This window comes from Penicillium rubens (genome assembly GCF_028828025.1).
Source record: "Penicillium rubens strain IBT 27055 chromosome Unknown utg000002l_segment0_segment0, whole genome shotgun sequence".
In the NCBI taxonomy this organism is placed as follows: Eukaryota; Fungi; Ascomycota; class Eurotiomycetes; order Eurotiales; family Aspergillaceae; genus Penicillium; species Penicillium rubens.
This window is the reverse complement of record NW_026890600.1, coordinates 4,327,163-4,341,352: the sequence shown is the minus strand read 5'-3', so window position 1 is coordinate 4,341,352 and position 14,190 is coordinate 4,327,163. Positions and strand designations below refer to the sequence as shown.

The window sequence follows — 14,190 nt, the reverse complement described above, 5'->3', positions numbered from 1 at the left end:
GCATAGTCAGCCAAAACCTTATAGAAGCACAGATATAAAATCCGCGTTGGCTCCCCGCATTGATAAATCCACACTTCATCATGTTCCCCCCACCACCCATTGCTCTCGATTGGAATAACCTGGGCTTTAAAGTCCGGGATGGTAAGCAATTGCCCTTTAGTAATCAGTAGATTCTCATTCATAGCAGGCAATGGCCATGTCGAAATCCACTTCTCCCACAGTGGTGAGAACAAATGGTCAGCACCGCAATTCGTCGCCTCACCCTTCCTACCAGTGCACGGGATGGCGCCGGGTCTGAATTATGGCCAGCAAGTCTACGAAGGCCTTAAAGCCTTCCGTCACCCATCCAATGACAAGATAACCATCTTCCGGCCCGACCGCAACGCCAAGCGCATGCAGTACTCCGCCGAAGTAGTCTCGATGCCTCCCGTTCCGGAGGACCTTTTCATAGAGTGCGTGCGGTTGGCAGTTGGCGCAAACGCCGAGTACGTACCACCCCACGACTCCGGTGCTGCAATGTATGTCCGACCCATACTCTTCGGCTCCTCGGCGCAGCTGGGACTAAGTCCGCCGGACGGGTACACGCTGGCTGTATTTGCTATGCCGACTGGCGTGTACCACGGAGCTAGCGCGGTTGAAGCGCTAATCTTGGAGGACTTCGATCGCTGTGCGCCGCATGGAACCGGTGCTGCCAAGGTTGGTGGAAATTATGCGCCTGTGCTGCGACACAGTGACCGGGCGCGGCGGGAAGGGTTTGGGATTACCCTTCATTTGGATAGTGCGACTCGCAGTGAAGTCGATGAGTTCTCGACTTCTGCTTTCATTGGAGTAAAGCGGGATGGTGATCAGGTCACCGTGGTTCAGCCGGATAGCCGGAATGCAATTGACTCGGTTACGGCGGCGTCGGTGCTGGAAATTGCCCGCACGCTGGGGTACCGGGTGGAGAAGAGGCGGGTTGCATATGAGGAGCTGGGCGAGTTTGATGAGGTTATTGCTGCTGGTACGGCGGCGGCGTTGGTGCCTGTGGGTAGTATTACGATGCGGTCCCGTGGTGATAAGTTTGAGTACCGTTGCGGGGCTCAGAAGGAGGGTGGTGATGTTTGCGTTAAGTTGCTGCAAACTCTTCGTGGCATACAATCTGGGACTGTCGAGGATACCTTTGATTGGAACTATGAGGTGCAGGCACCACCGAAGGGATGGACACAGCAAGAGCAAGAAGAGATTGAGCTCAGTGGTGCCAATGTCCCATAAACAGGAATTGCTGGGATGAGTTATCCAAAGGGATGCCCCAGATCTCGGTTTTGTTTGCTAAAATAAACAAATATAAGTACCTGTGGATGGGTTTCCACCTCAAGCCAGATATGTCCTCTTGACTGTTTCGGTGTAGCTAGGTATATTGGATCAAAAAAGACACCAAAAAGGTACTTGAGTAAGAAACTTAAAAAGATATAGCCGGTAAATTTACTTCTGGTGCTATTTCATCTTTAATATCTTCGCTGCTATTACGCTGTATTACCTCTTCAGGGTGCGGAGCTCTTAAGGCTAAGGTAAATATAGCGTTGGGCCTAAGGAATCGAAGTATGAGGTTTACCCACATACCTGTGCGGTTGATGTTGACATGGAAAGCTGTTCAATGAGCGATTTATTCGCTTCACAGGTCTCATGCACGCCCGCTCAAGCCACCAACTAGGCTATTCATGGCGTTAGCCTGCCGTGCGCTTTGAGGGAGTAAAGCGTCCCAGACCCGGCAGCCCAACCTCTCAAATGGAGGAAGAAAAACAGATATACTTCCCACAAGAGCGCTAACAAAAAGTCAAAAATTTATCCGGCGAAGTAGCTAACGCCCGAATATGTCAGATTTCCCAGCCGCTGCATAACACCACCTGGCCTGGTGGCATGAAAAAAATTCATGTAGAATTAGATGTCACAATACCAAGGCGTGTCCATAGAGAACCCCCTCTAAAGCGACTGTGGTTGTGATTTGTTGGTACACTGTGGGGTTGTAGCTGGGGCAGATAATCTGGGGTAGATCATCTGCCCCAGAAAGGCCCGAGCTGTCATCACCACGTGGGAACTTTGCACAAGAGCGGAGATTATAATACTTTATTAAGATTCCAGTATTATTGTGGTAAGTAGTGAATATAGTGAAAGAGGAATGTAGGGACTTATTCCCCAGGCCGGATGCGGTGATGTTGTGATATATCTTTGTTTCCGTCCCTAAGAGAAGGCAAAGGAATGACTTTCGATTTAATTTAATTTAATTGTTTAACTTTTGACCTTCCCATTTTGAGATTAGCGAGCCCAAGCCGTTGGAAGGACCCATGGTACTTTAAATCTTATTGGCCCTCGTATTAGCTCAAGCTGACTCCCACTTTCATTTCCGGTTATCTCAGTCTCCAACATCTTGACTTGCAAAATCACCTTTGCCTGTTCCATCTGCCTAAGCTGGGTACTGCACAGCATGGCGACCGCCAACGCGACCACTACTGCTATGGCCAGTAGCACTAATGTAGTCAGTCCGCAGGGTGGCATCCTAGAAGGCGGCAACCCAACCCATTATGACTCCAAGAATCCACTTGTGTTGTTTATTATCCAGGTAACTATGTCGCCATCGCGGGAAACAATCATTTGGCTGACAAGCAGGCCGTAATAATTATCGTGCTATGTCGCCTGATCCACTGGCCCCTCTCGAAGCTTCGTCAGCCCCGAGTGATTGCAGAGGTTATCGGGGGAATAGTTCTGGGCCCGTCGGTGATGGGCCGTATCCCCGGATTTACCGACGCTATTTTCCCGGCCGCCAGCATTCCCAGCCTCAATGTAGTCGCCAACCTAGGCCTGATTCTCTTCCTCTTCTTGGTCGGTGTCGAGACAGACCTCCGCTTCCTCGTCAGTAACTGGCGGGTCGCTTTGAGCGTCTCCGCTGCGGGCATGATCTTGCCGTTCGGCTTGGGTTGCGCTATCTCCTATGGCCTCTATCATGAATTCCACGATGACCCTAGTACCAAGCCCATTGCCTTCGGTACCTATCTGCTCTTCATCGGTATTGCCATGGCCATCACGGCCTTCCCCGTGCTGTGTCGTATCCTCACTGAGCTGAAGCTGCTTCCGACCCGAGTCGGTGTTATCGTGCTGTCCGCAGGCGTTGGCAATGATGTAGTGGGCTGGATCCTGCTTGCACTGTGCGTCGCTCTTGTCAACGCGGGTACTGGCATCACGGCTCTGTACGTGCTGCTAGTTTGCGTTGCCTACATGTTATTCTTGACTTTCGCTTTCCGCCCGCTGTTCCTTCGCTTCCTCGAGAAAACTGGCAGTCTGCAAAAAGGACCCAGCCAGTCCGTGGTCGCCCTGACATTGCTTATCGCTCTGGCGTCGGCCTTCTTCACCCAGATCATTGGTGTTCATGCCATTTTTGGAGGCTTCGTTATCGGCTTGATCTGTCCGCACGAAGGCGGCTTTGCCATCAAGCTTACTGAGAAAATTGAGGATTTGGTCGCTGTCATTTTCCTGCCGCTTTATTTCACACTGTCTGGTCTGAGCACTAATCTGGGCCTCCTTGACTCCGGAATCGTCTGGGGTTATGTGATTGGCGTAATTGCGATCGCGTTCATTGCGAAAGTCGCCGGAGGTGCTGTTGCATCGCGGCTTTGTGGTCTTCTATGGCGTGAAAGCTTTTCAATTGGTGTGTTGATGAGTTGCAAAGGTTTGGTTGAATTAATTGTTTTGGTACGTCTAACCCTGCAGGAAGGTCCCCGATTGAGGATGTAGCTGATTCAATCACCACAGAACATTGGCCTCCAAGCTAAGATTTTGAGCACTCGCACATTTACAATTTTTGTCGTGATGGCCTTAGTCACCACATTCCTGACCACTCCATTAACTACCCTGCTGTATCCCACATGGTACCAGGTTAAGGTCGAGCGATGGAGACGTGGGGAAATTGACTGGGAAGGCAACCCTGTCCAACGCGATGACCGCAATGACAGTGTCGCCATTGCTAAAGATCAGTTGAAGACCGTCCCAGTCCGCAAACTCCTCGTCTACCTTCGCCTCGATGGCCTTTCCGGAGTCTGTACTGTAGCAGCCCTCCTCAGCTCAAAGCGACGCGCACCCGTGTCATCACGCATTCACCCTGCGAAGATGCCAAAGCAGACCGAGGAAACTGTTGAAGATCATATTACCCCAGAAGAGGACGAAGACAATACCCCACTTAAGGTTCACGGTGTTAGGTTAATGGAATTGACAGACCGTGATTCCAGTGTCATGAAGGTTGCTGCTGCGGGCGAGCATGCGCTGTGGGATCCGGTGGTGAACACCTTCCGCGCATTCGGAGACTGGCATGATCTCTCGCTCATGGCAGGCGTGTCCGTTGTCCCTGAGCACTCTTACGCAGACACTGTCATCGGCATGGCACAGCATGACACCGCAGACATGCTCCTGCTCCCCTGGAGCGAGACCGGAACACTGGCCGACCACCATAACGGGCTAGAGATCGACGACGCAAATAGGTTCTCTAACGGCGCCTACACAAACTTTGTTTCTGATATCCTCGAGCGGGTCGCAGGCCATGTCGGTATCCTGATCGAATACAGCCCAGTGTCAACCTCATCAAAGCGACCTGTGATTTCACGCACCGCCAGCGGTATGAGCCTCCAGGGCTCAACCTTCGCCCGCCAGCGAACTGGCAGTCACTCCCACCATATTGTTCTTCCATTCTTTGGCGGTGAGGACGACCGCTTCGCTCTTCGGATGGTCATGCAGCTCGCTCAGAATGACCAGGTCACTGCGACTGTTATCCAAATTGGTGGACTGGGCAGTGATGGCAGCAAACCAGGAGTGTCCACTGCAGCACCTGCTTCCAGCTCGAGTGCACCCCCCGTATCTTCCTCTCAGTCCGACATGGCTTTCTTCGAGACAATTCGAGATTCAGTGCCGGAGGAAATTCAAGAGCGCGTCGTTTTCCACGAACCAGTTGCGAACGAAACCATCACCGACACAGTCCAGATGGCTGTTGTTGCTGTGCGTGAAGAACTTAATAACACATCCAACAAGGCAAACAACATTGTCATCGTTGGTCGTCGTAGTATCCCTTCTGAGATCGAGCTGGGACTGGAGGACGGCATTGGCCATGATACCCGCCGGACTCTGGGGGCTGTCGGTACTGCGATGGTACTGCCCGAGAGTAAGATTTACGGTAGTGTGTTGGTGCTGCAGGCTGGTACCGACACCGGCTTGGCTAGTTACTACCGTTGATTATGATTTGAAATATGACTGGAAGTATGTATATTTTGATTGCAGTATACTCGGGAGAGATATAACTCGCTCATATGAACCTTTTTGAAACAGCTATATTACTTTCTCAAGATGTAGAGATTATCAACATATATGTGGCGAAGTCAAACACGAGGATATTAACACCATATCAGGCCAAAAGCAAAGGCCCAAACGCCAGACCAAAACAGGGTATCATGGATTTCGCATAACACCAGATGAAGTAGATGTAGAATGACTGGAACTCCCTTCCCAAGGCCACGGCAGACTGAACTGCCGATGATCTCGCATTGGCGACTCCAAACTCGAAATCCGATCCCTATCCGAAGGAAACGAGCCAGTCTCGTTGATCTCCCGCATGCTCGAGTGCATATGCTGGCTGTCCGTGCCACCGCGCGCAACCGCGATCAATTTCCCAAGGATAGCATATTCAAGCTTCAGCTTCACACTGTACACGACAGGCTTGAACAAGACCTGCACGGCATAGTAGCCGACATATTCGATGACGACGACCGAGATATCCAGCACAAGGATGAGGATATTAATAATCAACAACTGATTAAGAATTCCCTGCGGGCGACCTTCCGGCCTGAGACGGAGTAGCTTGACCGTTTCCCAGACGTAGATACTGGAAATAATCAATTCCTGTATACAGAAACCGACCAGTTGTATACGCTCCATGATATCGTACGCGCGGGCCCAGCGACCCGTCGGATAAGCAACAGTCCCGAACAAGACAACCGTAGTCGGGATGTGGAAGACCAGAGCATCGATACAGATCATCCACAGCACACCGCGCAGCAACTTCCGATTCTGCAGCACGAGATGCAGCCGCGACCACAGCACCATCGACTGGCCGGTGATCATGCCGTACCAGCCCAGCACGACAAGGGTCACGCATAGCCAGGGAGTAACGCCAGTCGGGAAGAAGAGAAGGACGAATCCGAGACAATACGGGATGATGCAGCCGGAGGCGACGAGCAGACTGCAGAAGTAGGTGCCGCGCCAGCGTCTGAAGGAGAACAAGCATAGGATGACGAGCTCGATGGCGTTGTACCAGGCTAGCGACGCGAAGGCGGCGAAAACACCTGTGCGAGTTAGGTCGGATGGGCCGTAGTTGGCGAGGGACTCTGCAACGCTGATGGCGTTATCGGTGGCCATTGTCGATGGAGGGACATTGCTGGTTGTTCCCTGGGGTATGGAGTAGATGGATAAGGGATAGAGATATAGGGGGAATTGAAGATCGGGAGAAGCTGGGGAGGGATGAAAGAAATACACGAGCTGAATAAAGTTTGTTCAAGCTGCGCATTTGGCCAGTGGTGGGGATGAGCTTAAGAGGCCATCGGGGGCAAATGAAGGGAATCGACTGGAAGACCGTACCAGCGCACCTGATACCTCGGATTCCATGACAGCTCCTTGGGGTTGTGGGGAAAACGGGCGAAAGCATGACTGGACGAGACAGACATGGGGAAGTCCTCGAACCATGGATCCCAGTTCGGGCGAGATTTAGAATTTTTCGTAACCTACGGAGAACTCCGTAGATGTCAAAAAGGGTTTTCCTTCACTACAGTTGTATTCTCCTCAATATTGGGTCGTGGCTTGACTCCTGTTTTGGGTTGTCGATCCCCCTTGCTTGGACGCTTTGGTGCTTGAGAAACATACTATCCCAGAGAGATAGGACGGGTAGTTTAATAGGGTGGGCATCCATGAAGGAAGACATGGAATATGACGTATCGGCATGAGAAGTGTGAAATATAAGCCATGATATGTTGAATTGCACGTCTTTACAGTGAAAACCCGTTGATGTCAGAACACGAGGTTGCTTGCATCTGGTGCGTGATTGGTTAATAGGAGAACGCTATGTTGTAGATCTGCCATACTTTGTGCGGAGTAGGCCGAGCTTGGCTATTGGCAAGACACGGGGAGTCACTGACATAACTTATTTCGCTAGCATACCTAGGTATAACAAGGATAACAGGGATAACAGGGATAACAGGAATACATTTCTGGCATGGAATAGCAGGAAATACATGGACAGGGACAGATCGCGACCAGATCGGGCTCTGACGTCACCCGATCTGATCTGAAATCGATCTCGATCTCTAGATCGAATGACGTTGGATTCCTTTTTAAACAGCGCTTTTCCTATGATTCCCAGTAATAGCAGAATCTTTTTTTCTGCTGCTATCGATCGGTCGTGCACCTGTTTCCTTCAAGCTAAATCGCAAGCCCAGCTCGTTTGCAAGTCATCAGCTATGCCACCAAAGAGGAAGGCCACCGAACCGCCAGCTGGACACCCCAATGGCTTGCACGGGAGTAAAAAGGGCCATCCTGACTTGCACCAGCCGCACCCGAATGCGAAGCAAACCGAGAATTTTGGCATAGTCCTGCGCCAATTCTATCCTCCAGAGATGAGCAATGAGCGTTGCCAAGCATACACCAATGGCGAGCTGGAACGCCCAATTGAAACACTACAAAAAGCTTGCAGGGAAACTGCCGACAAGCGGCGGTCGATCAACGTAGGGAGTGCTGTGGTACATTGGTTCAAGAGCGATCTACGGCTTCATGACAGCAGAGCGCTGTATGCGGCCTACCAATTTGCGAAAGAGCACCAAGTCCCGTTGATCGGTCTTTACGTCGTATCTCCCGAGGATTGGACTGCCCATTCGACTAGCCCCGCTCGAGTGGACTTCACTCTGCGCACCCTCAAGCGACTGCAACAAGACCTAGGGGAATTGGATATCCCCCTGTATATGGAAACACAGGACAAACGGAAGACGATCCCGAACCGGATTGTGGAGTTGTGTCAACAGTGGGGCGCGAAAAGCCTATATGCAAATATCGAGTATGAGGTAGACGAGCTCCGGCGAGAAGCCAAGCTCGTAAGACTCTGTGCAGATAACGATATCAATTTCACTCCCTCTCATGATACCTGCGTGGTCACCCCCGGCGCGCTGGCTAGTCAACAAGGGAAACAATATTCCGTTTACACTCCATGGTATCGCTCCTGGCTGGCATTTCTAAAAGAAAACCCGGATTACCTCGAGGTCTCTGAGGAACCAGGGTCAAATCCTGGGAATGCACGACAACAATTCAAGGACTTTTTCGATTGCAATGTGCCAGCCGCCCCCAATACCCACATCTTACTAGACGAAGAACAGAAACGCTTCGAGGGGCTTTACCCAGCCGGTGAGCATGAAGCTCTCCAGCGGCTGGACAACTTCCTTGAGGAGAAAGGGAAAGAGTATGAGGAGACGCGGAGCATGTTGTCTGGTGAAAGTACCTCGGTTTTGAGTCCTTACTTTGCATGCGGAGCGCTCAGCGCAAGGACTGCTGTCGCGACAGCGAAGAGGATCAACAAAGGCCATATTGATCGATATAACCCCGGTTACATGACCTGGATCAGCGAGCTGGGCTGGCGCGACTTTTACAAGCATGTCCTGGTGAACTGGCCTTTCATCTGGTAAGTCTTTATCTCCCGCACAACGGAGTTCCCATTTTAATGCAAATTACTCCCGTAGTATGAACAAATGTTTTAAGCCCGAACATACCAATATTGAATGGGAGTACGACAAGGACCAATTTCAAGCGTGGTGCGATGGCAAGACAGGTTTCCCCATCGTCGATGCAGCAATGCGCCAGCTCCGCCACTGCGCGTGGATGCACAACCGCACGCGCATGGTCGTCTCATCGTTCTTTACCAAGGACCTGATGCTCGATTGGCGCCGTGGCGAGCGCTACTTCATGGAGAACCTGATTGATGGTGACTTTGCATCCAATCACGGCGGGTGGGGATTTGGGTCTAGTACTGGCGTGGATCCGCAGCCCTATTTCCGCATCTTCAATCCTCTTCGCCAGAGTGAGCGATTCGACCCAGAGGGAGAATATATTCAGCACTGGCTTCCTGAGCTCCGCGACGTGTCTGGAAAAGCCATCCACGAACCTTACGCTAGGGGAGCGGCGGAAATTGCGCAGAAGAATGGCTACCCCAGGCCCATTGTGGACCACGCAGAGAGTCGAGATCGAGCGTTGGAGAGGTTCAAGAAGGCACTAAAATGAACGAACATGTAAATTACCCTACCTAGGTATGATTAGTCGCTTCATGACCAATATGGATCACATGAGATGCCCACGTGTAGTCCTTGTCCAAAATTAAAAATTTGGAGAAATTCCACGCCAAGTCCGAATTGCGGGTGAGACATTCTTGCCTTTTCCCCGCAACATCCTTCATTCATCTCCAGGCTCTTTTTTTTTTCTTTACACTTGACCTCAATGACGTCCCAAGATGGAGCTCCAGGGTGACCCGCTATCTCCGGTCCCCGACGCGGTCGAGGTTGAGCTATCAAATGGCAAGCGACGATGGCGCCGAAACAGAGTTGCCTGCGACTCTTGCCACACTCGCCGTGTACGATGCGACCGTGCATTTCCCTGCTCGAGATGCCTGCGAGGTGATATAAACTGTCAATTTACCCGCGAGCGCCGGAAACGAGGACGTATCGCGAGATCCAAACAGAAAAATGGAAATGCGAATGCCGGCGATGAGACAGCCCAGGACCCCACCGAGGGGACGCAGGCCGATGGGGAACACAATCGGGAGTCGCAGTCGCAGCAGGTGCTGTCGCCGATTGACCAAAATTCTCCTGCATCAACCTTCCAGCAGCGATCGCCGGCAACAAACGAGATCAGCGCCGTGTCTGCGCCTAGTGTCGACGACCCTCGGTCTGTGCCGGATCCTCCTCAGCCGCAGCGGGCAGGCCCTGCTGCAAATGCCACGGAGGAATGGCTTTCAGCGGCACATCTGTCGCCAGACTCGTATGATCTGCTCGCGGGCACGGGGGGCAGCGACGCGCCTCTACCTCGGTTGATGGATATTTGGAATCCGGTTGATTTTGCTGGCCTCCGACCGGTTCAGCGTGCCCCTCCCATACCGTCTGTGTCGGGGGCGAATCTTCCAAGACAAAGGCAGCCTTCGACCTCCCGATCGCCATTGAAGTACCCTGTGTTGGAACCTCTGATGCCTTTTCTCGAATCGAACCTCCCGCGTCGCCTGGTGTGCGATCTGCTTGAACTTTACTTTACCAGTGCTTTCTCAACCCATATGCATCCCGTGTGCCATCACATCCACTGCTACGTCCTGCGAAAGACTTCTTTTCTAAGCGTCGACCGCCCCAGGCCCACTAGTCCTGCCTTGCTGGCAAGCATGCTCTGGGTAGCTGCTGTGGATGATCGGGCCTTCTCTTTATCCATCTCACCATTACAGCGGAGAAGGATATGCCAATTTCTTTGCGCGTTGATCATTCGTTTACTGCGGCCTTTGATACATGTCTCGTTCAAAGACCAAGATCCATCACCTGCCGAAAACCCGACCGCCCACGACTTTTCCGCCGGGGCCCATCACCCATTTGAAGGAGTCGGTGATGATAAAGGGCTGGTGGGGCCTGCTGGATCTTTAGACGATGTCATTACTTATATCCATGTGGCATCAATTATCTCCTCTAGTGAGCAGAAGGCTGCGAGTATGAGATGGTTCGTTGTACCCCTGTTCCTATCCCCTGTCCACTCCACTAACTCCACCTAGGTGGCATGCGGCCTTTACATTAGCTCGCGAACTTAAATTGAACCAAGAGATGGAAATAACACCCAACATCGACAGCATGAGCGATGGTTCAAGTCCCTCCTTCGGCTACGGTCTAGGCGGATGGCCCGGTTCCCCAGGTGGGCTGGGTTTTGACTATTCGAATCCCTCGCGCCCTAGTCTGAATTGCGTATGTGACAAGAACCATGATTTGCACAACGGTCCTATTACGGAAGAACACCGGGAAGAGCGGCGCAGAACCTGGTGGCTGCTATATATCATGGACCGCCATCTCGCCTTATGCTACAATCGTCCGCTAGCCCTACTCGATGCTGAGAGTGAGGACCTGTTGCTTCCACTGGATGAAAGCTCCTGGCAAGCAGGGATCATTCACAGCAACAGTCCCCGTCCAGATGGGCCTCAGTGTCCCCGGTCGGGTGACCAAAACAAACGTCGGATTTTCCCGAACTTCATCTGCCATGACCACTCTATTCTTGGATTCTTCCTCCCGCTCATGACGATCACTGGCGAACTTATCGACCTAAACCAGGCGCGAAACCACCCTACTCTCGGGGTCAGGCTTCAAGGAAAAGAAGCGTGGGAGGTCCACGTCTCGGAAGTGCTGCGCCAGCTAGAGGTCTACAAAGCTAGTCTCACAACCTTCGCTGCGGCGACAGCCGCAGACCCAGCGGCCTCATCGACGACTGCCTATACCCACAAGCCAGAACCTGTTGACCCGCAATTGTCTCAGGCCTATTCTTGGCATACACAAACCGTGATTGCGTATTCCTCCTACCTAACCCACGTCCTCCATATCCTGCTCGTCGGAAAGTGGGACCCTGTCTCACTGATCGAAGACAAGGATTTCTGGACATCTTCCCCGGCCTTTGCCTCGACCATCTCACACGCACTGGAAGCCGCCGATTCCGTGCAACAAATCCTCCGCTTCGACCCGGACGTTAGTTTCATGCCTTACTTCTTCGGCATCCAGCTGCTGCAAGGCAGTTTCCTCCTGCTGCTTATTGTAGAGCGCCTACAAAAGGAAGCAGGCGAGGGCATACTCAACGCCTGCGAGACCATGATCCGAGCGACAGAATCGTGCGTGGTCACTCTCAATACGGAGTATCAGCGCAGCTTCCGGCAAGTCATGCGCTCTGCGGTTGCGCAGGCGCGAGGGCGTCCGGTTAACCCGAGTGAAATTCGGCACCGCCGAAAAGCGGTTCTCGCACTTTACCGCTGGACGAGAAAGGGGACTGGCTTAGCGCTGTAAATACCCCACAATCAGCTCCGGCTAGCATTGCTCTGTCCCTGTCGATCGCTGCGCCCTACCGGGCTAGACCACGCGTCCTGCGGGTTTGCGTACCTGAGGGGAGCGGCGGAAACCCCTTTCCCCACTGGTCGATGATCGATCTTGTAATCTTAGGGTTGGCTGGATACTGCTTGTATACGATTGCTTCCTGTATAGTTCTGGAGCGGAGCGGCGTCTCTTTTTTGGACATGTGGCGTTTGACTTTGTGAAAGCTGCTTTTGTATGTAATATCGAAGGCGGATAATTCTGCAAGTATATAATCTACCCCTGAGGACATCTCGGTCCATTCTTCCATGTGGCGTGGACAATACCTTCTTCAGAACCCTATATCAACCTGGTCATAACGTACATAATCAGTATGAAACAAGGCCAATGTCATTCCCCGTTCTCTTTTAGGTTCTTCATGTGTCGAGCCTATTCAATTTACCCGTTCAACGGCGGGGTCTCGATTAAATTCTCAGTGCCGAGCGACCAGAATTCACCGATTGGCCAACGACCTCCCCCGAATGCATGGCCTTGGCTTCAAAATCCGGGGAAATCGGTTAATTGACGAATTTCATGCGATCATGCGGTCTCCAGGGATATTTGCCGTTGGAGCTTCGGGGCCCCAGGTTCTCCGCAACTCCACAGCTTCTCAGCTCCGTGGTTTGATGTTGAAGTCGAAATTTTTATTTAATAAGTCGAGCATGGCCCCCATTTTGCGGGGAATTATTCTTTGCTTTTTTCCTTGTGCTGGTAGCAAGTTCAAGGTCTACGAAGATACAAACTATTTCAAGCTTCAACTTCAGCTCTAACTCCAACAAGAGCTTTACTTATTGAGTTCGGCTCCTATACTTGCGCCATTACTATTTGAGCCTGTGATAAATACACTACATTCATCATGACCGAAGCTCAATTCCCATACGATATTACATCCTGGCCCATGGAGAGTCTCGTTGATTTGCACATGGGACAACACGACGAGCTCAGCCCGCACCCTTTCATCGCCAGCGACTTTCCTCTGACAATGCAGGAGGGACTAGATCCCTCCTGGGCTGGCGAGCAGTTTAGCTGGGTGAACGAATACCCGATTAAATCGACCGCATTTCAACCATATCCGCAAATGTGGTATGATGCCGGCCTGGTGAGAGAGGACTGTGGAGGGACGAAAACCGATATCAGAAGGTAAATTACTTTGCAACCTGCGCCTTTTGCCCAGAAACACCAAAAGTGCGAGGGAAAAAAAAAAAAAAAAAGAGAAAAGAAAGAGCGCATCCAGAACCTGGCTAACACGTGCAAACAGTTTCTCCCTCCACCAATCACCCCAATCAACCCCCTTCCAAACTCCCGAGAATCCCCCGATGCACTCCCGCCCCGATTTCGAGCTCGCAACACAAAGAGCCCTCTTCATGACTCCCTCCCCCAAAGCCCTCGCCTTCCCCTACCCCGGATCTCCAAGTTCCGATCCCAACACATCCCCAGAACCAAGCCACGCCTCATCAAGCGTGTGGGAAGGCGAACCCGATCGCGAAGACGCCCAATACATGCAATTCGACTTCGGCCCGTCCGATTTCGGGGCCTCGGCATTAGACACCCAATATCAGCCTGGTCAGACCCACAGTCTCAGCTCCCCGCACCGTCGACACTCCGGAATCGACGAGGAGTGTCTCACACCACTAGAGATGCCGGATGGCAGTACTCGCATGACATCAAATTGGCTGCCCGTGGACCCTGATGCCGGCTTTGCGATTGGTTCTGCCACCATGGTGGATGAGGATGTTGCTGCGTTCCAGGACATGAAGCATGCGTTCTTCCCTGCGGTCCCCGCGGCTTGGTCGTATGATTGATCAGAGCGGTGATGCATTATTTTCGCGTTTTGCGACGAATTCCTAAACTTTTATCCGAGGCCCCCTCCACTCCTTCAGCGGCAGCTGGTGCTACGCCGGGAGCCGTTATTGTGCGGTACTGCCGTTGAGGAAGTTCTTGGCGCTCTCGGCGATGACATTATGCCGCCGTGACCGCGCACATTCCTCAGCTCCCGGGAATTCTTGATCAAATC

General features: G+C 52.1%; 6 protein-coding genes across 6 annotated transcripts; 5 read left to right on the top strand and 1 right to left on the bottom strand.

Moving 5' to 3' along the window:
• Positions 1-80: 80 nt before the first annotated feature.
• Positions 81-1,251, top strand: N7525_004132 (branched-chain amino acid aminotransferase; the record flags this gene model as incomplete). The annotated part of the gene is made up of 2 exons (XM_002566099.2): positions 81-141; positions 188-1,251. 2 exons carry the CDS (start codon positions 81-83, stop codon positions 1,249-1,251), a joined length of 1,125 nt encoding a protein of 374 aa, XP_002566145.2.
• A 1,210-nt stretch (positions 1,252-2,461) lies between these two features.
• Positions 2,462-5,250, top strand: N7525_004131 (Kha1p; the record flags this gene model as incomplete). Its single annotated transcript, XM_061212927.1, has 3 exons — positions 2,462-2,596; positions 2,644-3,723; positions 3,784-5,250. The coding sequence occupies 3 exons, from the start codon at positions 2,462-2,464 to the stop codon at positions 5,248-5,250; spliced, it is 2,682 nt and encodes an 893-aa protein (XP_061069948.1).
• A 213-nt stretch (positions 5,251-5,463) lies between these two features.
• On the bottom strand, positions 5,464-6,429 carry N7525_004130 (uncharacterized protein; the record flags this gene model as incomplete). The annotated part of the gene is made up of 1 exon (XM_002566102.1): positions 5,464-6,429. One exon carries the CDS (start codon positions 6,427-6,429, stop codon positions 5,464-5,466), a length of 966 nt encoding a protein of 321 aa, XP_002566148.1.
• A 1,094-nt stretch (positions 6,430-7,523) lies between these two features.
• Positions 7,524-9,327, top strand: N7525_004129 (deoxyribodipyrimidine photo-lyase PHR1; the record flags this gene model as incomplete). The annotated part of the gene is made up of 2 exons (XM_002566103.2): positions 7,524-8,731; positions 8,790-9,327. 2 exons carry the CDS (start codon positions 7,524-7,526, stop codon positions 9,325-9,327), a joined length of 1,746 nt encoding a protein of 581 aa, XP_002566149.2.
• Positions 9,328-9,553: 226 nt separating this feature from the next.
• On the top strand, positions 9,554-12,113 carry N7525_004128 (uncharacterized protein; the record flags this gene model as incomplete). Its single annotated transcript, XM_002566104.1, has 2 exons — positions 9,554-10,794; positions 10,847-12,113. The coding sequence occupies 2 exons, from the start codon at positions 9,554-9,556 to the stop codon at positions 12,111-12,113; spliced, it is 2,508 nt and encodes an 835-aa protein (XP_002566150.1).
• Positions 12,114-13,032: 919 nt separating this feature from the next.
• On the top strand, positions 13,033-13,978 carry N7525_004127 (uncharacterized protein; the record flags this gene model as incomplete). The annotated part of the gene is made up of 2 exons (XM_002566105.1): positions 13,033-13,316; positions 13,435-13,978. The coding sequence occupies 2 exons, from the start codon at positions 13,033-13,035 to the stop codon at positions 13,976-13,978; spliced, it is 828 nt and encodes a 275-aa protein (XP_002566151.1).
• Positions 13,979-14,190: the final 212 nt, after the last annotated feature.